Source organism: Mesoplodon mirus (genome assembly GCF_964341445.2).
Source record: "Mesoplodon mirus genome assembly, chromosome: 9".
Taxonomy (NCBI): Eukaryota; Metazoa; Chordata; class Mammalia; order Artiodactyla; family Ziphiidae; genus Mesoplodon; species Mesoplodon mirus.
Genome location: NC_138985.1, coordinates 47,904,609 through 47,929,283, shown reverse-complemented (window position 1 = coordinate 47,929,283; position 24,675 = coordinate 47,904,609). Strand labels below are relative to the sequence as shown.

The window sequence follows — 24,675 nt, the reverse complement described above, 5'->3', positions numbered from 1 at the left end:
AAAAAAGAGAGAGATTATGTATTAAATAATATGGTAATACCTAAACTGAATTAATATATTCATGGCAAGTATTACTATACAAGGAGTTACTGTTAACTTGTACTGTGACATATGTATTAGAAGAAGCAGGCACTCACTATATACTTAATGGTAGAAAATAGCCAGATGAATGTATAATCAAAATGTATAAAAGAGAACCCCACTGACTTACCACCAGGCCACCCCCCTCTGTAAATGCTTACATTTTCTAAGCCCAGGAGCACAAGAAGTGGAATTGTTGTCATGCCTCCTTGAATCCATTCCTCCAGAGAGACTGTTCCATCATGATCATAGTCAATTTCTTCCATCATTTCATGAAGGATCTGGAGAAGAGGAGGAGAAACTTGAAATAAATCAATAAAATAAATTTCATATGACACAGCAAAGTATTGCACTGAATTGGTTATAATAAACTGTGACTAGCAGCTAAGTAGAGGGTTGAGGTAAATATCTAAATAACTCGGTACCATGTTAATCCTATTATTGAGCATAGAGTACCTTTGCTATGATTTCAAAAACCTGACTACTTACACTGATCAACTTTTATAAATAAATGCTTAACTTTTTAATATTTTGTCACTGGATGGTACAGCTTAAACAAGAAGGTATCTTTAAGCATGAAAGTGATCTTTAATTGCTTTCTCTAGATTACTTTAAAAAATTCAAATATATGCCAGATAATGACAGACCAAATTAACTTCATGGCAAAGAGCTGAAATAATTCTTTGCTAAGTGGTGTGGGGCGGAGGAATTAAGTTGCTTTTTTTTTTTTTTTTTTTTTTTTTTTGCTGTACGTGGGCCTCTCACTGTTGTGGCCTCTCCCGTTGCGGAGCACAGGCTCCGGACGCACAGGCTCAGCGGCCATGGCTCACGGGCCCAGCCGCTCCGCGGCATATGGGATCCTCCCAGACCGGGGCACGAACCCGTATCCCCTGCATCGGCAGGCGGACTCTCAACCACTGCGCCACCAGGGAGGCCCCTTAAGTTGCTTTTAACTGCCTATCAGAACGTAAAGGAGCCAAGAAGTTAAACAATCAAATAATTTTTTGATTAGATTTCTTTTCTAAGGAAGACTCGCACAGAGTGTCCTAAAATGTTCGCTGTAGTGTCTGTTTGTAATATATTTATCTCTCAGCTGCATAGTGCTAATATTAGCTGTTAATTCGAAGGGCTGTTGTGAGGTCAAAGGTGCTAATACATTATAAGTATCTTTGAAGAGTATCTAGCACATATAGTAAGTGTAATATGGGTGTTGTTACTGTTATATTTGCTAATATATATTACCCAAACATATTACCCTTGGCTGCTGGGAAGGCAAAGTACCTGCCATCTAATGGCACCAAAGTGGCAAACATGGTAGAATCCAGTGAAGGAAGTAACTCAACACCTTTATCTAATATGGAACTTTTAATCAATTTGAAAAAAGAAAGAAATACAGAGAGCATTAGAAGAAAAATTTGAAAAGGTGCAATAAATGGAATAACTTGATATGTGGACAGAAGTATTATTTGCCTCAACATCCCTGAACTTAGTGGATTGGTGTCTTTCCTCAGCAAGTTTTTGAAAATCAGATTATTTTCCTTCATTGAAACAAACTTATCTATAGGTAGCGGAAAGAGACTCTTTGGAACAAAGTGATGTTGAAATAATTATTTCGTTACACTCAAAATGAAAGACAAGGGAAATCATTTAGAATTGGGCAAAATGGCATAAGGTCTCATTAAAAGGCCCTCCCCCTTGAAGACACTCTGATGAACTACTAGAAATGAACAAATGAGGAGAGAAGTAAAACACAGAGTGTTTGTTTCAGAGGGCTGATACTTTCATACTGTACTTAATAAATCTAATGGTAGAATCTGGGTTAGTTTTTAAAAACTCCCTTCGAGGGCATCTCAGTCTACCCTGAGCCATCAACCTGAAATGTACAATTCTCTTTAGTTATTATGCAAACTTACCAGGAGTCAGACAACGTGTACAAATGTACACACATGTTTAAAATGGGGAGAGCTGCTGAATCATCAGGCAGAATGAAGCAGTTACTATGACAGCAAACAGCCAAGTCTTTTATCTTTACTCTTTATACTGCCCACAGAAAGGGCAGACTTGTCAGTATGTGTCGCAAATGATTAACAATGTTATATAGCTTTTTATTTGTATTTTCCAGTAGGTATTTGTCCTAATTAGGCTGCCCAACCACTAACTGTTCCTTCTTCAGAGCATCCAGATCCCTCTTTTCTCAAACCCCCCACCGCCAAATATGGTTATGTGGTGGTGCCTCCTTCTGCTTTCAAAGCTGATTGAAAAAGACCCCCTTCCAGGCTTCCCTGGTGGCACAGTGGTTGAGAGTCCGCCTGCCGATGCAGGGGACATGGGTTCGTGCCCCGGTCCGGGAAGATGCCACATGCCACAGAGAGGCGGGGCCCGTGAGCCATGGCCGCTGAGCTTGCGCATCCAGAGCCTGTGCTCCACAACGGGAGAGGCCACGACAGAGGCCCGCGTACCACAAAAAAAAAAAAAAAAAAAAAAAAAAAGACCCCCTTCCCTCTATTACTCCAGTGAGGACAAGAGCCTTGATTGATAGGTGAATTATTTCACATGAACATAGGAGTGCATGTATCTTTTACATTTACAATGTTGTGTTTTACACTAACATAACCAGAAAAGGCAGCAGAGCTTATGAGTCCTTTGATTTCAGTGAAAATAGTATTAAGATGAATCAAGCGGTATTCTTAGAATTAAATATGTTACCATCTACTTTATTATTCCATATGCGAACTGCAATTTTGTTAATGATACCTGCCACTCATCATGTGCACATGCACAGCATGTGTGTTTCCATGTTGAAAAATAAAAAAAGGAAAAAGAAAAATCAGCTGAGTTAAAACTTAGAAAACCCTAATCCCAGTAAGAACCGTGCTCTCCCTTTCCATGACATTGCATTGACTTTGTTGTACTTTAACCGCATTAGTTTGCAAAGCAAGGGAAAAGCTATCAGACCGCTCCTATCACATAATCATGCCATTACCATGCTGTTGACTGCATAAATGTGAATTTATGTGGTTAAATAGGCGCTTTGAATTCATATAAAATGTAAACCATTTACATAAAATTGATTTGTATTTACTTAATTAATGTACAATATGCTAAACTTAGTTGGTTTCAAAGAGAAACTAAAATCAGTAACATTCTCCCCCAAATATTCCTGTGGCCAAAGTAAAAGTTTCGAATCATGTTTGTTTTAATACACATTTGAATAATGTTGTAACTTTGGTATACATCTATTGAAAATAAGAGGTTTTTAATGCTCTTATAGGCATTGTTAGATACTATTTCTTGAAACAATTTGATTAAAGTTTCCTAGCTCGATCTTTAACTAGCTGCAGAGTTTTGGGCAAGTAACTAACATTTTGGGGCCTCCCAGCAAGCCCACTCCTGGGCATATATCCAGACGAAACTATAACTCAAAAAGATATATGCACCCCTATGTTCATAGCAGCACTATTTACAATAGCCAGGACATGGAAGTGACCTAAGTGTCCACCAACAGATGAATGGATAAAGAAGACGTGGTACATATATACAATGGAATATTACTCAGCCAAAAAAAGAATGAAATAATGCCATTTGCAGCAACATGGATGGAGCTACAGATTATCATACTAAGTGAAGTAAGCCTGACAAAGAGACAAATACCATATGATATCACTTATATGTGGAATCTAAAATATGACATAAATGAACTTATCTACAAAACAGAAACAGACTCACAGACATAGAGAACACACTTGTGGTTGTCAAGGGGGAGGTGGGTGGGGAGGGATGGATTGGGAGTTTAGGGTTAGCAGATACAAACTATTATATATAGAATGGATAAACAACAAGGTCCCACTGTATAGCACAGGGGACTATATTCAATATCCTGTGATAAACCAGAATGGAAAAGAATATGAAAAAGAATGTATATATATATATATATATATATATATATATATATATATATATATATATGTATATATATAACTGAATCACTTTGCTGTACAGTAGAAATTAACACAACATTGTAAAGCAACTATACTTTAATAAAATAAATGAAAAAAAATTGGGGGTCTCAATTTCCTCATCTGTAAAATGAATAAAATAGTAGTATCTACCTTGTAGAGTTATGAGCCTTAAATAACACATATGCAAAGATAACAGTGCACTGTGCATAGTAAACCATCATTATCGTCTTCTTAATCATCTTCATCCTCTTTTAGATTGAATATTTTAGCGATTTCCATATAAGGAAAATCATGGCGATCATAAAAAACATGTCAGTTCTGATTTTTTTGTGGCATGGTATGACCTTAGCAGTGTCATCAGCAGCTTCTGTTCACTTACACCTATATTAGACTACCATGCAAATTAATTTCCATGAGGAAGAAAAGCAAAAGTTATCATTACTAAGAGCTTCAGAAAACCACATATACTTTTTCTTGTTCAGAATCCACTTTGGCTATTGATTAGAAATAGTTAACTTAAGAGTTATCAAAAGGCATATACACACCATTATATATAAAATAGAATACTAATAAGGACCTACTGTATAGCACAGGGAACTCTACTCAATATTCTGTAATGACCTATATGGGAAAAGAATCTAACAAAGAGTGGATACATGTATACGTATAACTGATTCACTTTGCTGTACACCTGAAACTAACACAACATTGTAAATCAACTATACTCCGATAAAAATTTTTTTAAAAATCAAATGCCAGTAATATATTAGGATTGCAAAAAAGATGAAAGGGAAAGGGGTCTTCTAGAATGTAGCCAACAGTTAAATCATTCCTATACCTACTGGATTAAGTTCAGTGACGTCCCATTCAAGGTACTCTGCCACATGCATCATCTGACTGATGATATTTTCTAGTTCCTGTAGGAGAGGGAAGGGAAGGGGAGAGAGGGAAGGAAGGAGAGGGAAAATGAATACAAGGTCTTAGTAAGTTCTTCAACTTTGACTTACAGGAATTGATTTGTTCAACATGTAGCTCAAAAACGAAAGGAGTGAGATGATTAATTTTATATAAAAAGTAAACATATGCCTCTTCATTTTAAAGGTCTACTTAACTATACATAAAAGAAGAGCTTAAATATACATTCCTTTGTACTTTGTCTAGAAACCTTCACCAGGAGAGGGCACAACTATACAAAGAAAGGTTTTCTTCCAGGAGAAGATTTTTAAGAAAATTTTTGTTTGGAAAGCAGCATCTGATGAAAGTAGGAGCCTGCATATTTTCACAAAAAGCTGTGATTTTTAAGTACTGAATATCCTGACCCCACAGCTTGAAAACAGGTGTGGAAGGGTGGGAGGAAGTGTTTGAGGGCAGCTGAGAGTTTTATTTTTATTCTGATACACTAAGAACGTATACTGATGGTTCTAGCCATTTACTGGTAAAATTTGCTCTGCTAGAGGTGTGTTCAGGTTAAGGTTTGGAGGCGAAGTGCATGTAGAGTTTATTTTATGAGGGGACAGAATTTTAGTCTGAATTTTCACATTCTTCTGCTCAACATCAACTCTTTGAAGAACTGCTGGTTAATATATATACCTTGGCTAAATAAATTATAACATTTTTTCATACTGATTTATTTAATGTTTTAATTTTTCTGTATCTTCAGAAAGGATTAAACATACTTTGTGAATGCTAATAATTTTAAGGGTAGTCCGTCCATGACAATTAAAAGTGGTATTTCATAGTATGATAATTTAAAATTTAAGAAGTATAAAGAATAAGGCTTGAAAGTATATTAATAAGATTTATTCTACTAAAACCTCTGATCTAATGTACGTGGTTAATATGCATAAAATGAAGAAGAAAATATAGTAAAAGAGGGTTTTTTTGGGGGGGGGATTCATGGATCCCTCTGAGAAGCTGATGAAAGTTACACTCCCTCTCTCCAAAAATATATATATGGAATCATGAAAATGTTATATAACACAGGTCATCCCAGAAACAATGCAAATATAAATGTGTTTATTACAGATGAGAAAAATTTTAAACACTAATCCCTTGCAATTAGAGGCTAGAATTGTGTGTGTGTTTGTGTGTGTGTGTGTAACTAATCTTCCAATTACTTTATCTTTGCTTATATACACCTTAATGGTTTGGAACCGTTAAAGTCTCTGGATATGTTTGGAGGAACAGAAACTATTTTTGGTGGACTATTGTGTACACATGTGGTACTAGATAAGTCATTTAACCTCTCTGAGACTCAGTTTCCTCAACAGTAAAATGGGTATTCTAATAGTACCTAGTTCATAGAGTTGCTACCAAGATTAAATATGCTGTTATATGAAATACTTTTATCTTATCTGGCACAAGTGATCAATAAACATTAACTAGCATTATTAGACATACTGGTCATTTCTCAAAGCATTAATTTTCTTCTGTTGTGTCTCTAGTATATGAACATAGCCTTTAAATTTCAAAGACAAATGATATCAGAAGGTGTACTTCCTACCTGACAGTGAAGGAAATATCCTGGGGCAGTAAGTTGTATGGAGAAAATCATAGAAATTAAATCCAGACCTTTATTTTAAAAAAGACTAATTTAATCATAAACCAACTTATTTATCCTCAGCTCATTGTTTAATATTGGGAATATAGTTATAAATATTGCTAGTAATCTACTATATGTTAACCAAAAAATGGCCAGAGACCAAGAAAAGCATTTGACTGAATTTTCTAATCAGCTGCCAACCCGTGGCTAAGAGCCTAGTAAAGAAACATTGTTTTAATTTAATTAAAAAGAAAAAGAAAACAAATCTGCATTAAAAATATAATTTGCATTACTGTAGTCAGAAATGCTACAATAAGCCTATTGACATATGTAGAAGAAATCTAAACTTCTAGCCGGGAAATGCTACCAGAAAATGAGCAAATGTATCATGTTACTTAATATTCCTAAGTGGAAAACTGGACACTACTAGGCACTTAAAAATAACAGCATTTGAAAAATTAGAAAGACCCTAACATAAGAAATCCCACAATCGCAGCATCAATTCAGATTGGTGGTCATTTCCTAGAATAGGAATTATATATTTTTATCTCTCTCTGGAGAAACTAATGCACCATTATCCTACTCAGTGTTACATAAATATGTCTCCAACTTCACTGCTTTGCTTGTAAAAGTCTGTTTGAGTTCTGCCATAGAGAGATGCATCAGATGATGAGAGAAACTCATTATCAGAAATAATGTTTATTTTAATCAATATTAAATATATCAAAACATGTGTTTTTACATGTGCCTATGTACTTCAAAATTTCCATAATGTGACGCTTATTCTTTTGTTAATATTCTTATATTTCCTTCATAGAACAGGACATGATATAATATACAAAATGTTAAATAGAAAATACATCATTGGTGGAAACTGAGATGGATATACTCAGGAGGCCCTGATTTGAGACCTAAGAGTCTAACTTCTCCTCTGAAAACTGTCAATGATTTGCATATATTACAAATAAAATAAACATTTAATTATTACTTTCTGTGAGATGGTATTTTTCTTCTATTGATTTTTATGAGTAAAACTATAGATAGAGTGCAAGTTGGATTTAAAATCAGATGAGAAGGGAAGTTTGCTGAAGCAGTTTTAAATATAATTACCCATTTCATCAACATATGTGAGTAATAGTACTTAAAAAGTGGGAAAATAATAAAATGATTGAATCAACTTCATAATTCCTTTAAATTCTACCTGTATTCTTGATATTTTCCTATATATGTATATGTATGTATATATATATATATATATACACACTCACTTTTTTTTCTTTTTAGATCAATGGTCTCATCTTTCTCTTATATTTTATTCAGACAGGGTTGAAGTCTTTTTTATCTTTCTGTATATAAAAAGTCACTTTTTTGTAGTAAAATTATTCGATAGATCGACTGTAATCCTAACAGTTTCCTCAGATCACTTGCTTTCAAAAAGTCAGATGATAAAAATGCTGTGTGAGTGCATGGAAATTATATTGTGTCTTCTGTGGTAATAGCTATAAATTTATTCATTGCATTTTTCAGAATAAACTACTTTGAAATTTTCACAGAAAATTTGAAGAAAAAAATTACCGAGCTGTCCAGGAAGCCATTTCCATCCGTGTCATAGAGGCGAAACATAACTAGAAATAAAAGAGGTGTTGAAAAAAAGATTATAGATGAGTAAGATCAATGCTAGAATAAGGCATATTCTTTAAAATTTATTTTCTGTCAAAAACAAATACTACTAAATCCCTCCCCTCCTCAAAGCAATTGATTTGGGGATCATTTCTCAAGCTTAAAGATGAATTAATCATTAATAAAAATACTGGATATCAGATATAAATTCTACCAATATTTGTTATATAGCTAGAAAACACTAAAAAGTGCTACTGTCTGTTTAAATTTGTATTACAAGATAATTAAATGGAAATTCAAAATAACAGAAGAGAAGGAATTCAGACATTCAGAGTCTGAATATTAAAGGACAGAGTGGATAAGAAGAAATAACTAATTCAGAGGTCTGGAAATCAATTATAATTTGGAATCTACCATCCACTGTTATGTGAGCTTAGTCAAACGCTGTTTTCTTATCTATAAAATAAGGATAATCACCCTGTGATAAGACACATATTTGTTAGGGATAGGGGTTAAGAGGTACAAACTACTATGCATAAAATAAGCTATAAGGATATACTGTACAAGACAAGAAATATAGTCAATATTTTATAGTAATTATAAATGGCGTATAATCTCTAAAAATTGTGAATCACTGTTGCACATCTGAAACTTACATAATGTTGTAAATCAGCTGGATATATGTATATGTATAACTGATTCACTTTGCTGTACACCTGAAACTAACACAACATTGTAAATCAACTATACTCCAATAAAAAAAAAAAAGACACATTTGTTGTGAAAGTGAGATGATATACACAAAGGTGTATCAAAAGCTGTAGGTCACTACACAAATATAAGCCATTGCTTTGATTAATCCTTAAGCAGTATGGGAAAGGAAAAATTAGTGCAAAATAAGGGAATTTTCCTGATAGGGGATGCAAAGACATAAATGGCATTATTATCATGGGTATAATGGTGTATTTGTTTAAATTGGAGATGTAGTTTCATAGGGTAACCACTCTTTGAACTAATCAAATGAGGAAAAAGACACTATTGGCTCTGTGCTAGGGAGCTCAGGAAAGCAGGATGGCAGAGGTCCATGCCTGGCCTGAGGATTCCCTTGTATAATTCACACACCACCAGGAGACTACAGAAGAGGCTGCAGGTGCCGTTTTGAGATAAACAGAGAAGAATGACACAGCTGTAAAAATAGAGGAGTGGAAATGAGGGTTTGTGTTGGGTTTGTATAATTTCCTGGAGAGTCTTGATGTCTGAGGTCTATAATATTAACCAAAGGCATTGACAACTAGGAGACATAATTATGCAATGACCTTAATCTGTAACTCATTGTTATTTTTATATTTAAAAATAAGTATTATATTTCAAAAATTCTAAGATATTTATAAGATGCAAAACTAGTCTGCACATCACTAAAAGGAAAAAAATGCTGCCAATCTAGCTAATGTGTTCTATTTACTGTAAAATGGAAACAGACTTTAAAGATGTTGAAATGTAAGGGGAAATGTATACCTATTGAATTAAAGGATAGAATGTTAGACTTGCTAAAGAATGTAAATATCTTGATTTGCAAACCACGATAATTGTTCTCTGTTATATATTAAGTGAGAATAAAATTCAGAAAGAAACAAACAAAAAAACTTATCACAACATGGATACTAAGCATTTCAAGATTTTCTAGTGTAGCATAAAATGGTAAAAATACCTTTTTAAGTGGCAAGAATTCATACACCATTCAGAGAAGGGGTTAAGTACCAGGAACAAGGCAAGAATTTCCAAAACCTAACTATATTTTAGAATGAGGGACACTTGTGACTCTGTTAATCCTTATTGGAGTAAATGAGTGCTAAACCATTTCATACAGCTCAGGTATATGGACAATTACCTATGTCTACTGGTAAATCTTGTTGGAAACATGAGCTCAAAGACGTACACACAAGTGGGGTGGGTGTGTGGTAACTGTCAGTCATTTTGGGCAGCATCTGAAACATCTTCCTAAATTCTGAAAGCCAGACTTTATAAAGCACAATAACAGATGAAAGGCCAGATACCTTCCTTTACTAGCCTTACTTGAAAATAAGGTTTGCACATGACCCAGCCTCTACCAAACGGAAGCACAAGCCCATATGATTAATCAGATGCTAGTGACCCAAGAAAAAAGGGGCTTCACAGAATCCATGGTGATGAGAGGCAGCAGCAACAGCAGTAATTGAAGAAAGGGGTGTGTGACAGGGATGGTAGCACTGAAAGGTGCTCTGTCTGTCCACAAAGAAGCAGTGATGGGTTGTCTTATGTATAAGAAAAGAGTTATAAAAACTATCTTTACTTACAAATGATATGTTTGTACATTTAGTTTGTACCAAATTCTACTGAATCATCAAAAAGAAATGGGGGCTTCCCTGGTGGCGCAGTGGTTGAGAGTCTGCCTGCCGATGCAGGGGACATGGGTTCGAGCCCTGGTCTGGGAGGATCCCACATGCCGCGGAGCGGCTGGGCCCGTGAGCCACAACTACTGAGCCTGCGCGTCTGGAGCCTGTGCTCCGCAACGAGAGGCCGCGACAGTGAGAGGCCCGCGCACTGCGATGAAGAGTAGCCCCCGCTCCCCGCAACTGGAGAAAGCCCTCGCACAGAAACGAAGATCCAACACACCCAAAAATAAATAAATAAATACATTTATAAAAAAAAAAAAAAAAAAGAAATGGAACGTATATATATACACATTTCATATATATATAAGAATTTACATAATGTATATATATATTAGAACTTATGTAACTGATATGTTATCTATATCTTATTATTAGAACATATATCATATGTATTATATCTTATATTAGAAGTTATATAACTATATAATTAGATCTTATATAACATATAGGTTATATGTTTTATATTAGAAATTATATAATGTATAAATATTAAGACATGTTTATATATAAATATACATAAGTATATGTATTTAGTGACACAGTAGGATTAAAAAGTCAATTGCAGTTTTACATACTTGCGAAGAACAATTAGAAAATGAAACATAAAACATATCATTTACAATAACATCCAAAAACCTAAATATATAAGATAAATTTATCAAGAGTTGGAAAAGACCTCTGTGCAAAAAATATAAAACTTCACCAAGAAAAAATATAGAAAACCTATATAAATGAAAAGATGTATTATGTTCATGAATTGGAAGATTCAATATCATTAAAATGTAAACTCTCCACAGATTGTTCTATATAACAGATACAATCTCAATAAAAATACCAGTAGCTTTGTTTTAAATATTAACATGGCTGATTCTAAAACTTACATAAAAATAAAAAAGACTTACAATACCCCAAACAACCCTGAAAAGGGAGAACAAATCAGAAGGATTTGCATGACCTGACTTCAAGAGTTGCTAAAGATCAAGTGAATCAAGATAGTGACATACTGACTAAGGGCTACACAACAGAACAATGGTATATACGGAATATAGATAGAGATCCACACACTTATGGTCAACAGGGGCCAAAGCAATTCAATGAGATAAGAAAAGTCTTTTCAAAAAATGATGTGGAACAGCTGGATGGATATTCATATATAAAAAAGTACCTTGACCCTTACTTCACACCAAACATGAACATTAAGTCTAACTGAATTTTAACTTCAAAACTAAAATTTTTTGAAACTAAACTTTAACATTAAAGCAGAGCTATAAACCTTCTAAAAGAAAATACAGGGGCTTCCCTGGTGGCGCAGTGGTTGAGAGTCCGCCTGCCGATGCAGAGAACACGGGTTCGTGCCCTGCTCGGGGGGGATCCCACGTGCCGCGGAGCGGCTGGGCCCGTGGGCCGTGGCCGCTGGGCCTGCGCGTCCGGAGCCTGTGCTCCGCGACGGCAGAGGCCGCGACAGTGAGAGGCCCACGTACCGCAAAAAAAAAATAAATAAATAAAAAAAAATAAAATAAAAGAAAATACAGGACAATATCTTCATGACCTCAACATAAGCCAATATGAACCATCAAAGATTTTTAAAAAATAGGTAAATTAAACTTCATCAAAATTGGAACTTCCGCTCATTAAAAAGAAAAAAAAAGACTATTAAGAAAATAAATAAGCCAGCTGCAGATTTGAAAAAAATTTTTCAGAACACATATATCTAACAAAGGACTTGTTTCTACAATATATGAGCAAACCCTAGCTCAGTAATAAAATAGCAAACAACCCAATTAGGAAAGAGGCAAAAAATCAAACAGATGCTGCAAAAATGGAAGAGAGGTGAGTAGTCAGTCATAACAAAGTACTCAACATCATCAATTGTAAAGAAAATGGAAATTTAAACCACAATTGGAGAGCATCATATGCCTTCTAGAAAGACTCCAGAATTCAAGTTTTTTCCCCAAGGCCAGTCTACCAAAGCTGCTTACCTTCTCAGCCTCTCAGTTGTCTAAGAATTTACAGTTTAAAAATACTGGCAAAAGCCTGGCTCCCCGCTCCCAGAAATTTAACCCACAAATCCAACTTGCCTTGATAATTTCCTAAAATTTACAAACAGATTTTTTTTTAAATATTGAGTTTAAATGTTCTAGTTGTTTCTAGCAGAAAAGTTGGTCTGAGAACACTTTACTGTTGTATGAAGTAGAAGCCCTAGTATACTTTTATATTAATTTATACACACATTAACAGAAGTTAATGGCTGTCTATAAATCCTGTCTAATTCACCAAGGAACAAAGTTGAAGAACTTTAAGTTTTAGTTAATAATTATAGCAATAATAAAAACAGTATACATATATTGAGCACTAAGTATCTTGTAGTCTAAATCTCACCAATTATAAATCAATGATAAAACTTTCCTTTGATTCTGATGCAAGAGAGGAATTCTAGGACTTTAATTTTCAGAGGTAAGTCTACTTTCCTAATTTAAAATTGTAGTGGGGTCATGCAAAACAGGAAATATTGAACACACATATTTACTTTGCCTTTCTATTGAAGGTCCACTACAGTAACAGTAAGGGATGAAATAGGCATAAACCCACAAGTACAAAGAAAACGTGAGAGGAGACAAGAAAAATAAAATTTTAGAAGCTGGAAAACACATGGTGACTGATGTAGAAACCTGAGAAATATAGACGTAAGCTGGTAGTAAAGAGGAGGCACAGATTCACACAGAAAAGGAAACATAATCTTCATGAAAAGAAATTAGACCTTTAAACACTACCCCTCACAGCTTGCACCTGAGGGTATGCCAGCCCTCTACCTTAAAGAAGACTGGATCTTTGAGCTTTACAGCAGTCAAGCCACAGGGACTCTGAGTTCAGGGTACTCAGGCATTCTGATGGTAGGGGTCCAATACCAAAGAGTATAATCATGTGAAAATGGATATACTGAACATTGAGAAATGTAAGTCCCCTTCCTCAACTCTAATGAGTCAGACTTAAACCTCACCTACCCACCCACCTACCCACAACCACCAAGTAGTTGTTTCAAAACAAAGTAATTTGGAAGAAACCAGCAAAGCAGGGAGAGGGGAACCTTATAAATAAGAGGAAAGATTCAATCCATAAAATAAGAATAATAGCAAATAAGGATGGTGCTGACAACAAAAAGGATTCTCTGTGAAGTGAAAATTATGCTAGAAAGAGTAAAAAAAAAAAAAAAAAAAAAGTCATCCTAGATGTAGAAGATGTCCCAGATGTCAAATGAAAGACATAAAAGAAAAGAAGTTGGAAAACAGGAAAATTAAAAATTATAATAATTCAAAGTTCTGTCATGGAGTTTCAACATCTAAAAATAGTGATTTCAGAAAGACTGAACAAGTAAAATAAAGGAGAAGGTAACTAACAATGAAAAGATGAAGGAGCAGATGGAGAGCACAAGTTTCCAAACCAGAATTTATGGTGGAGGATTTAGGAATTGATTAGTTATATAGGAATAAAGAAACTAATCAAATAAAGAGGAAAAAAAGGCAGTTATTAACACCACAGAAAATAAAAATTGTTTGGCTTGGTAAGCCTATAGAACCTTTCCCTTTTAAAAGCATATCTGGGGCTTCCCTGGTGGCGCAGTGGTTGAGAGTCCGCCTGCCGATGCAGGGGACACGGGTTCGTGCCCCGGTCCGGGAGGATCCCACGTGCCGCGGAGCGGCTGGGCCCGTGAGCCATGGCTGCTGAGCCTGCGCGTCCGGAGTCTGTGCTCCGCAACGGGAGAGGCCGCAGCAGTGAGAGGCCCGTGTACCGCCAAAAAAAAAAAAAAAAAAGCATATCTGAATAATACTGATAAAATTAATAGTGATCCTCAAACGTTAAAATAAGACTATTTTTTCCTTAGAATTTAAAAGTAAAGTTAGTCTCCAAGGTCAAGTGAATCATTGAACAAAGAGGTTTTATTTTTAAAACCAACATATAAGGATATAGATTTTTAGGTGCAAAAATAATTTAAGCCCACTATTAAAATTATTCTGTCAACATGATAGCTTCCAAAGGTGGTTACCTCTTACGAAGTTACAAACCAGTTTAACTCACTTTTTTTCTATTTTTATGCTCATGCAATTACACTTTATATAGAAACAATTATATGCCCACACATGAATTTGGTTAAAAGCTCAAAGGAAAGGCAATTACTCAATATGAGGGTAATTCTTTATATCTAGAATTTGTTTCTTTTCCAAAAGATTTGCAAGTTTTTAATCTATTTTCCCATAGAACATGTTTTTGTACTTTGTATAATATGTTATTGATATGAAAATATTATTATGGAAATTGTTTTTAAAGATTAGGAAGTATGTATTTTAAAATACATTTAACCCAGAATTCGTTTAACTCACAATTTTGTACTGTTTTATGTATTTTAAGACCTATCTAATAAACCACAAGGGCAGAGGTGAAAATCATTTGCTTGGAGTTTTTGACATCTAATATAATGGTGTTATACTTTCTTCTTTTCTCCACAAAAGAAACAATAACCTAAACAAGGAAAGGCAGCTTTTCAAAATAAAAAGAGCACCTACACAGCAGGTCAGAAATCATACATTTTAGTCACAGATAGCTAAACTGGTGGTAGGTGGTATAATTAATAACCAGTCTCTATGGGCTTTAATTTTTTCATTGACAATATAGGAAGGTTAACTAGATGATATTTGAGGACTTTTCAGTATTAAATTTCAGTGGTTCTAAGATTAATACTAGACAAAGCAGTAACTTTAACATACAGGGTAGTCCTCATTATCTGCATGTCAATTATGTGTTTTTCTGGACATTTTCCTACTGATTTCTTTTTAGTGATATATTTTCAGTAACTGTAAGCTAACTTGAAGTTATTCTAGCTAAGTCATTAATAATTTGATAAACACTGACCCCAATGTGAATGCCACATTTATACTTGAAAATAAAAGTATAAATTTAGCACTATTTGATGCCTTCAATAATTCACATTATCTTCCTCTTGTCAAGCACTGATAGACTTCAATACAGTTCCATTTAACTAGCATTTATTGAGCATCTATCTTTGAAAAACACACATAATAAGTGGTAGGTGCTGGAGTGGGAAGTTATACACAGTGCAATGGTATAAGGAAGGAGAGTAAAATAATCTGATTAGAGATGGCAAGAGGACTCATGATGTGAGCTAGGCTTCAAGTGTAGACTGGACTGGATCTGATATACACTGGGAAAGATATACACCCCTAGCAAATGCACATTATAAGCAAAGGCATGAAGGTGGAAAAGTTCAGGGTTTGCCTGATGATTAAAAAGTAGATTCATATGACTGGGACATTTTTGTGCAGGTCATAGCCAAATGCAAGACTGGCCAAGTAGGTTGGGGTCAAATTGTGGAGCCAGATTAGTTTATGGATGCTAAGTTAAAGACTTACTTTGATGTATTACTCAATAGGGAACTACAAAAGGGACACATTCTTCCTGAGTCAGAAGAAGAGGAAAGAACACGTGTAGAAGTTGACAAGTTTTAGGCAACATGAGAGGAAGTTACAAGAATTTACAGCTAATGAGTGAGATGATGATTAATTAGGTAGGTGTTTGAAGCAACACAGCATCTGAATGAACTTTTAACTAGGAGAAGTCAATGACCAGAGAAACACTGAAGGCACTGAAGGCCAGCTGAGGTTTTGAGAAGAGTTCTAATCCACAGAATTATATTATTATTTCACAAAATCTCTGGCAGCTCAGTATATGAACAAATAAATTGGATGTCCAAAACTAAGTGAGAAGGAATGATTGACCTCACAAATTACGGGGTCAGTCTACATTTGAAGGGGTGGGAGGCCCAAAAGCAGCAAGCAAGTTCAGGAGGAAGTGAAGTGGTCAAGGGGCAAGAATTCTTAACTTACTTTTATTTCATTTAACATTCACATAAATGTGAAGGAATTTATGTGAGCAAATATTGGTTCATTGAATTCTCATAGCAAACATACAAGATAGACATTATTATGATCCCAATTTTACAGCTGGGGAAGCTGAGGCCTGAGAGGTTTTAACAGTGTGCCTGGGTCACTCAGATAGTAAGGGTCAAAGCTAAGATTCATTCAGTTAGTGATATGAAGAGTCCAGGCTCTTGAGTACTGTGCTATGCTATATTTAAATTCAAAGTAGAAAAGTAAAAAGTTAAGTGAGCATAGGCTGTGGTCAAAGTAACATACTAGAATTTAAATTTATAGAATAAGAGCAGTCTTTGGGAATTAAAAGACTTGGGGTATTGCAACAAAAGTGGATGACTGAAATAAAATGGAGTTGAGGTCACAGAATTTGAGGAATCTAAGGAGACTCAAAGAGGGATGTATTGAATGGCTCTCCATAAAGTACTGTAGTGGGCTTAAGGTGAAGAGGGCAAACCAGACCTGGTACAATGTTCTTATCTATGCACCTCGATGGTTGGTAACTTCCACCAACAAGGAGACATAAAAAAAGAATGCCTCCACAACTTCAGGACACACACACACATGCATGCACACATACTTTCCAAGGGTTCGTGGGAACAGATAAATAAATACCTTCTACTTGACGGGGCCTCAGAACTGGCAAAGACCACAGTGAGGCATTAGGATTGAGTCAGAGATTGAGTGAAGGAAAGCAAGTTGAAGAAATGGCATATAATCAGTGGAAAGTTCAAAAGCTTTTGTTTGTTAGTTTCCTTTCAATGAAAAACAATGCTTTATTCTAAACATTTTGTAAATGCCTGGCAGAAAAGAGAGGTGGGGGAGATTAGAAGTGGCAGTAATCACTGAAAAGATTTATACAACATTGTTTTTTTGGGAAAAAATATTTAAAACATGTCGTTAATTTATCTAATAACCCAGGTAAAAGAAGGTATCAAATAATGCCACCATCAATTCCAAGAACAATTATAGTTTCAGATGAATTATGTGTGTGTGTGTGTGTTTTCATTGGACTGAAGGAATTGCATAAACCAATGCTTCTCAAAATGTGGTCCCTGCAACATCAGCATGACCTGAAATGAAAACTCTGAAGTCCTATTCCAGGCTTGCTGAATCACATATACTCAAGTTGGGGCAGAGAAAGCTGTGTGTTCATAAGCCCTGCAGGTGACTCTTATGTGCGATAAAGTTCAAGAACCTCTGGCCTAAGACAACATGTCTGTACTCCTTTCTGCTTAGCTGCTTAGAAATTGAGATTCAAAAACATCGCTCACCTGCAGAAGTTAACTATATTAGGTGCTTGATTATATCTACTTCTGTGTTAATTTTAATTATTTTCTTCTTTTCTTTCCTCTAGTATATATTATGTTTAATAAGTCATAACCATTTTGGAAATATATATTAAATTAACAACCATTAAATTTCTTTAAAGACATTGAAAAAATTTTTAGAATCTATAACTATAATATACTGTATGAATGTTAGGACTTTGTAAATGTGCAATTGTAGAAGGGAAAAATGTATAAGTACATGGCTAAGAAAGTGGGCGAAAGAAATGGATTCTGATTTAACTGATGTAGGAAAAAGCCAGGCACTGGCATTTAAAAAACCAACCAACCAACCAACAAACAAAAAAACACAAGCTCCAGAAGAGTAAGGAAAAAGCCAGGCACTGGCATTTAAAAAACAAACCAACAAACACAAGCTCCAGATGAGTAAGGACCAGGTTAAGGTCCTCCAAACTTGAGGACAGTAGAGAAGAAAATTAGAACATAGCTAGAACCTTAATGAGCTTCTGAAATTGAAATGCATTTTCTTTCAAGAGTCTGGTGAAAATCACTGAAGTAATGCCAGGTGGTAACAAGTCTGTCTATGAGGAGAGTCTAAAGAAATGGTTAAGAAAAAAAAGAAAATGCAGCCGAATGGTATAAGCTCAAAAAAGAGCTGGAAAACTTAAAGAACCGAGGGAAGGGGATTGATAACACTGAAGAGAGGTAAGTGGCAGGTCAGGCTCAACTTGATTCATCAAGTGTTTCTGAATCACTTGTGGGTTAACATTCTGCCTGGCAACTGTGGACGAAGACTGCTGAGACACAGATTCAAACTGAGAACTTACAACATACCTCTTAGGAATTCTACCTTAAAAACAAAATACTTGCAGTTGACCTAAAATAATTAAACTGGAACACAAAGACCATGTTGGGGAGAAGTAATGGTGTCTTTATTTATTCTCAGACCTGGAATAGAATCTTTTTTTTTTTTTGCGGTACGCAGGCCCCTCACTGTTGTGGCCTCTCCCGTTGCAGAGCACAGGCTCTGGACACGCAAGCCCAGCGGCCATGGCTCACGGGCCCAGTCGCTCCGCGGCATGTGGGATCCTCCCGGACCGGGGCAAGAACCCGTGTCCCCTGCATCAGCAGGCGGACTCTCAACAACTGCGCCACCAGGGAAGCCCAAATCTTTGTATTTTTAAAATCATTCCAAACACAGTCCTAATAACACCTGAGAAAACTTTCTCTCTGGCCATTACTTCAATAAAAATTCACTAAACATTCATATTTATTTTGGAATGAGAGAGATTTCTGTAGGTTCTTAGGAATACAAATAAATCTTGAAATGCAAATATTCAACATTTAGAACTAATAAATATGTATTTAAAGAATGATGTTAATATGGTTTATTCATAACTTAAGCAGGTGTTACTATTAAATAATCATATTATATTAAATTCTTTATTAGTAAGAGAAATATTATCAAATTTACTGTTAAACTAAACATGCTACACAATCATAATTCTGAGGTGTCACAATATTCTACATTTACTTTAGAAATGTCAAATTTAGGATTCATTATCTTTACTATCATTTCAGTGGCAAAAAAATTTAATTCATTTTAATGATATCTAATACAATCAGGTTAATCAGCTTATTGAACAAGCCACTAGCTCTGTATTTAGCAAGGGCTTTGGAGATAGATTATTAAATGATTGGGTTTGCAGTAAAGGTTTGAAAAATATTTTCTTGCCTTGCAATGAGTACAGTTTGCCACCAGAGAGAGCTCAGTCACTGTATTTTATTAAAGAGAGCACTTATTTCCTTTCAACTAGATTGAAATTCTCTATCTGAAACGCCTGCTACATGGTAAAAGAAAAAAAAAGCTATTGTTTAATTATTTATAATATTCAGAGTCAACTTCTAGAAATGAATCTCTCATGCTTGGCATTTAAGAAATTATTTGTCCACAGCAACGAAGTTAGTGCAGAAGGTTTCAAGGAAGATTTCCAGAGAGAAGGGCTCAGGTTGCCTATGGACAGTGAACCCTTTTTCTGCCTAATGGGAAGACCTCCTACATACTAGAAATAAGTGTATTTTCAAAACAACACAAAGGATACTTTTCAATATCGTCTGGTTACCAAACTGAGCAAATTCAAAAACAAAAACCATCAATTGATAAACATGCTCAAGAAATACTCAGTAATAAATGGACCTTGATCAATAATAACCTAAAACTGATAGATTCTTAATATCTTTTAATTGTCTGATTTTCAATTGGAGGATTTTTTATAATTATTAACCAAGGTCACTTTATTTAATAAGAATGTAAACAACCACAGTATATACAATGTTAAGTTTGTCAATATCCAGTCCTATCCCCCACCCCAACCGTGATAAGTAAACTAAATGAAGAAACACATACACTCCAGTTTATCCTCAGGTCTTCCTCTTTCAAGGAGAGACAGGTAACAGACAATATCCTTCAGGTGGATTACTTCTGGGGAACACGTATTTGCTGGAGAAGTACGGGGAGAGGTGATGGCACCTTTATTCATTCTCAGACCTGGAAAAAAAGATTTGTCTTCATATACTTAAAAATATTCACAGTGCTCTCAAACAAAAACCAACAAAGGAAATAGAGAGATAATGCCTAGACCATGTAGAGAAACTGTATACTTCTTAGGTGTAAAATAACCAAATTCTCCGGTCTCTAGTATAACAGAGACAGACATTCTATGATTTTTTTTTTTTTTTTTTTTTTTTTGCAGTACACAGGCCTCTCACTGTTGCGGCCTCTCCCGTTGCGGAGCACAGGCTCCGGACGCACAGGCTCAGTGGCCATGGCTCACGGGCCCAGCCGCTCCGTGGCACACGGGATCCTCCCGGACCGGGGCAGGAACCCGTGTCCCCTGCATCAGCAGGCAGACTCTCAACCACTGCACCACCAGGGAAGCCCTCCATGATTCTTTTAAGTAATGGAGAGTTCTTTGGGATTTGGGGACATAGGGACTGCTCTGCCTACTCACTGGATGGTGTTTGGGCCAGAATTCTATTGCCCAGAGTTAGCTGGTAGACAGATTTCAAAGCATGAAGAAATACTTTGCTATTCCACTTTTCTCTGCCTTAGGCAGTGACAGCTGTAAATCAGCTGGGACGACTAAAAAATGGTCTTTCACAAAAAACGGAAGAAATAAGTCTGTCACAATATGATTTATAAACTGATGGTCAGGAATCATTCATACATAAAAACATGTATTTATGTCAAACAGTTGCCAGCACCATGAATAAGACATCCTTTTTGCCATCAAGGAATCTGCCCATGAATAAGAGAAAGAGAACATAAACAAAAATCTGGATAAACATGACAGATTTAATTAGAGAGGTAAGAACATACAACTGTAGTTTGGTTTTAATATGGTCCATACTTTATTTATTACATCCATTCATTGTGCCTATTCCAAGACAAGGGTAGAGAATTTGAATATATGTGCACAACAGCTGATGACTGCAGATTATCTGGCTGATGATAATTAAATCAAAAACTCTTTCACAATAAATAGTTCCATCTTACAGAGAAGTCTCTGAAACCAGATCATATGTATCTGACAAGACCTCAAGGTAAACCCCAATTATCCTTTGAGGTCTATTTGGTCATATAAAAGGTATGTGGGTTAGATGGCTGATGGGCTGAATGGCTACTTGATTCCTAATTAACCAGGAGTTACTGGAATGCAGGGAATAATCTTAACCAAATACAGTTCTACAAGCCTGTCATTCATCAGCACACCTCCACCTGACCACATCTCTTGCTCTGGTCTATCTCTTTCCATGTATAACTTTGACTGAACACCTGTGATTTCCTTCAGCCATTTCAAGATATCCAGGAGTATAATTTAATGCATTCTGAAAAGTCAGCAGTTAATTAGTTTAGTAGTCGCAATGTTACTACTAATAAAATGTACCATTTATTGAATGTACACTATGTGGCAAGAACCATGCTGGGCACCTGAACACGTATCATTTCACTTAATTCTCCCATTAACCCTGTGAGGGGAGATTGCATTAATCCCATTTTACAGATTAGAAACAGGCTTAGTGAGATGAACTGCCCAGAGTTTCATAACTAGCAACTTTATCTTTTTTATTCTATACTAATAGCTTACAGATTATTTTTGTTCAAGGCCAATAGTAAGGAAAAGAAAAACAGTTTACATCTTAATCCAGCACAGATAACACACACACACACACACACACACACACACACACACACACTAGTAGGTTTCATAACTGTGCCAATGTTTTCTGTGTTAACCTATTTTCTTTTCTATTCCATTCTTAAAATTCTGTCAAAGACCCCTTAAACTGAATTCATCATGGGCCACAACTGACAGTTTGAAAAACAATGCTTTACATCTTTCATTTTTTTACCAAAGTCTTCTTTATTTCAAAAACATCTCTATGCTTCACATTGATTCCACTTCTGTTTATAGTTATTGAAAAAGATATATATATATATACACATATTATAAATGGATTTCCTCCCTTAACAAAAGTCTCACTGTATATCTGATACAAACTAACATAGTCACTTTTATAAAGCAAAAGCAGAGAACAGAAGACAATCCTGAGCTTTGAAAAGAAAATACCTGACTAATTCTAACTAATCATCTAAAGCCTAGCCAGCTGCAGAAATAAGCAGTTTCAACTTATGATAAAACACATTTTGGCACTGATCCTTCACATGACCATAACTTCCAGACTCGGAGAACACAGCCCTTGAATTATGGTTGGATAAACTATGACCTAACTCATCCTGCCTGATGAGCTAATCCTCTCTTCTATGCTCCCCGCTTATGGTACTGAAATGATTTAATCAGCTTGATTTAATTCTTTTATATAAAAACTCAGCCTAAAACAAGAATAAAAAGCATGTATCATCACATTCATTTGGAAGAATGCCAAAAGGTATACATTTTCACTTATATATGTTCACTTATGATCATTTGTATATGTAAAATGAAGCTTATGGTATTTCATTATCAATTTTCATAATACTAAACACAAACATTTGGAAAATATGAGTATAATTTTCTGTTTGCCTTTCCTGTATGTAATGTACATACTGAATATGAACATTAATGTATAATTTCAACTTAACACTACTTCTGAACAAGAAACATATTACTATACTAAAATTATTTTGTTTGACAAAATGAGTTGACTATTTGCCATTTTCTGTTCATGATAGGTTGTAAACAAAAAGTTGTATCATGCATTGAATTGTGTCATAGTTTAACATTTAAAAGAATTTAAAGGTTATTTTAAAAAGAAATTATGGGCATATATGACAATACACAATGAAAAACTAATCAGTTTTTCCTTAAGTCCAATTTCAGCTAAATTTGAGAGGCAAAACATATACTTTTAGCAATGATTTATAGTGTGCATCAGAGAAAGAAAAATAAAATGTCAATGACCTTTACCACAATTACTTTACAACAAAACAATTATAGATCTGGACCACTAAATCTTGACGTGTTGCGTTGAAAAAGCCTATAGGTTTGTTTCAGCTCCTAACCCCCTACCCTAGATCAGCCCACTTTCTCTTAAGTGGTGAAAATGTTTCCTTATATTTTCATTTAATATTTTGAGAGCAAGCCCTAGGGCCTCAATCTGTCTTCAGAGAGGTTGTTTTTACACCCTATTCTACCCTTTCAAAAAAAATTTTTTTCCTGTCCCTAAACTTGGCTGTAGCTCTTTCCCAGTATTTACCTCCCTCTAGGAAAGTTCACTTCCCTGAAGAAAAGTCCTTTTCCTTTTAAGCAGTTTGTGCTAAGGCTTATACAGGACACACACGAGACCATGCAATTGGCAAACAGGACATAGCAAGCCTGGTTTCTTGGCTGCAACTCCTCAATGAAACGAGATGGTAAATGGAATCCTACACTCCTCTTTAGCAGTAATAGCCTCTGAAGAAGAGGTTCAAAAGTCTACTTCCCTTGGGACTTCCCTGGTGGTGCAGTGGTTAAGAATCCATCTGCCAATGCAGGGGACACGGGTTCGAGCCCTGGTCCGGGAAGATCCTACATGCCCCAGAGCAACTAAACCCATGTGCCACAACTACTGAGCCTGTGCTCTAGAGACTGCGAGCCACAACTACTGAGCAAAAGTGCTACAAATACTTAAGCCTGCGCGTCTAGATCCCATGCCCCGCAACAAGCCACCGCAATGAGAAGCCCACGCACTGGAATGAAGCGTAGCCCCCACTCGCCACAACTAGAGGAAGCCCCCGCACAGCAACGAAGACCCAACACAGCCATAAATAAATAATAACTTAATTAATTAATTTAAAGAAAAGGTCTACTTCCCTTTAACAAAGGCCATTTTAACCCATCCAAGCATCAGTGAAACTCTCTCTTTAGAATTGAAACTGCACATGAAGCTAGGTAAAACACAATGTGGTTTTTTTTTTTGGCCTCAAGTGGTCAATATTTGGCTCTGAAGATCATGTGACTGACATCCAAATTTGCAGGTTCTCTGACTTGTCCAAGGCTATGCTTCTTTAAATATTTTCCCACAAAAGTGACCCATATATACCTATACACATATATATTACAAGGTACAACAAAGTACAAAATAAAGTGAAAAATAGGCAAAGTAATTAGAGTCTATTAGTTTTATTAGCAATAATTATCTTGTACTTCGATGGCATTTTTCTGTTTTTATGATGATTATATATATGTATATAAACATATATATATAAACATTATTCTCTTCAAAGTTTTAACTACAAAAAGAGTTAGCGTTAGTCAGACTGAATATTGC

The 24,675-nt window shown here is 35.5% G+C and overlaps 1 protein-coding gene across 3 annotated transcripts in view; it reads right to left on the bottom strand.

The window, feature by feature from the left end:
• The window catches only part of DGKB (diacylglycerol kinase beta), a gene marked incomplete at its 3' end in the record, with an annotated part of 923,203 nt that overhangs the window by 519,582 nt on the left and 378,946 nt on the right, over positions 1 to 24,675 (bottom strand). For all 3 annotated transcript variants that reach the window (XM_082632047.1, XM_082632048.1, XM_082632049.1), the window contains 4 exons: positions 20,273 to 20,413; positions 8,158 to 8,207; positions 4,883 to 4,957; positions 243 to 362 (listed from right to left, as the gene is read on the bottom strand). In XM_082632047.1, coding sequence (XP_082488173.1) covers positions 243 to 362; positions 4,883 to 4,957; positions 8,158 to 8,207; positions 20,273 to 20,413 — 386 coding nt within the window. The remainder of the gene's footprint in view (positions 1 to 242; positions 363 to 4,882; positions 4,958 to 8,157; positions 8,208 to 20,272; positions 20,414 to 24,675) is intronic.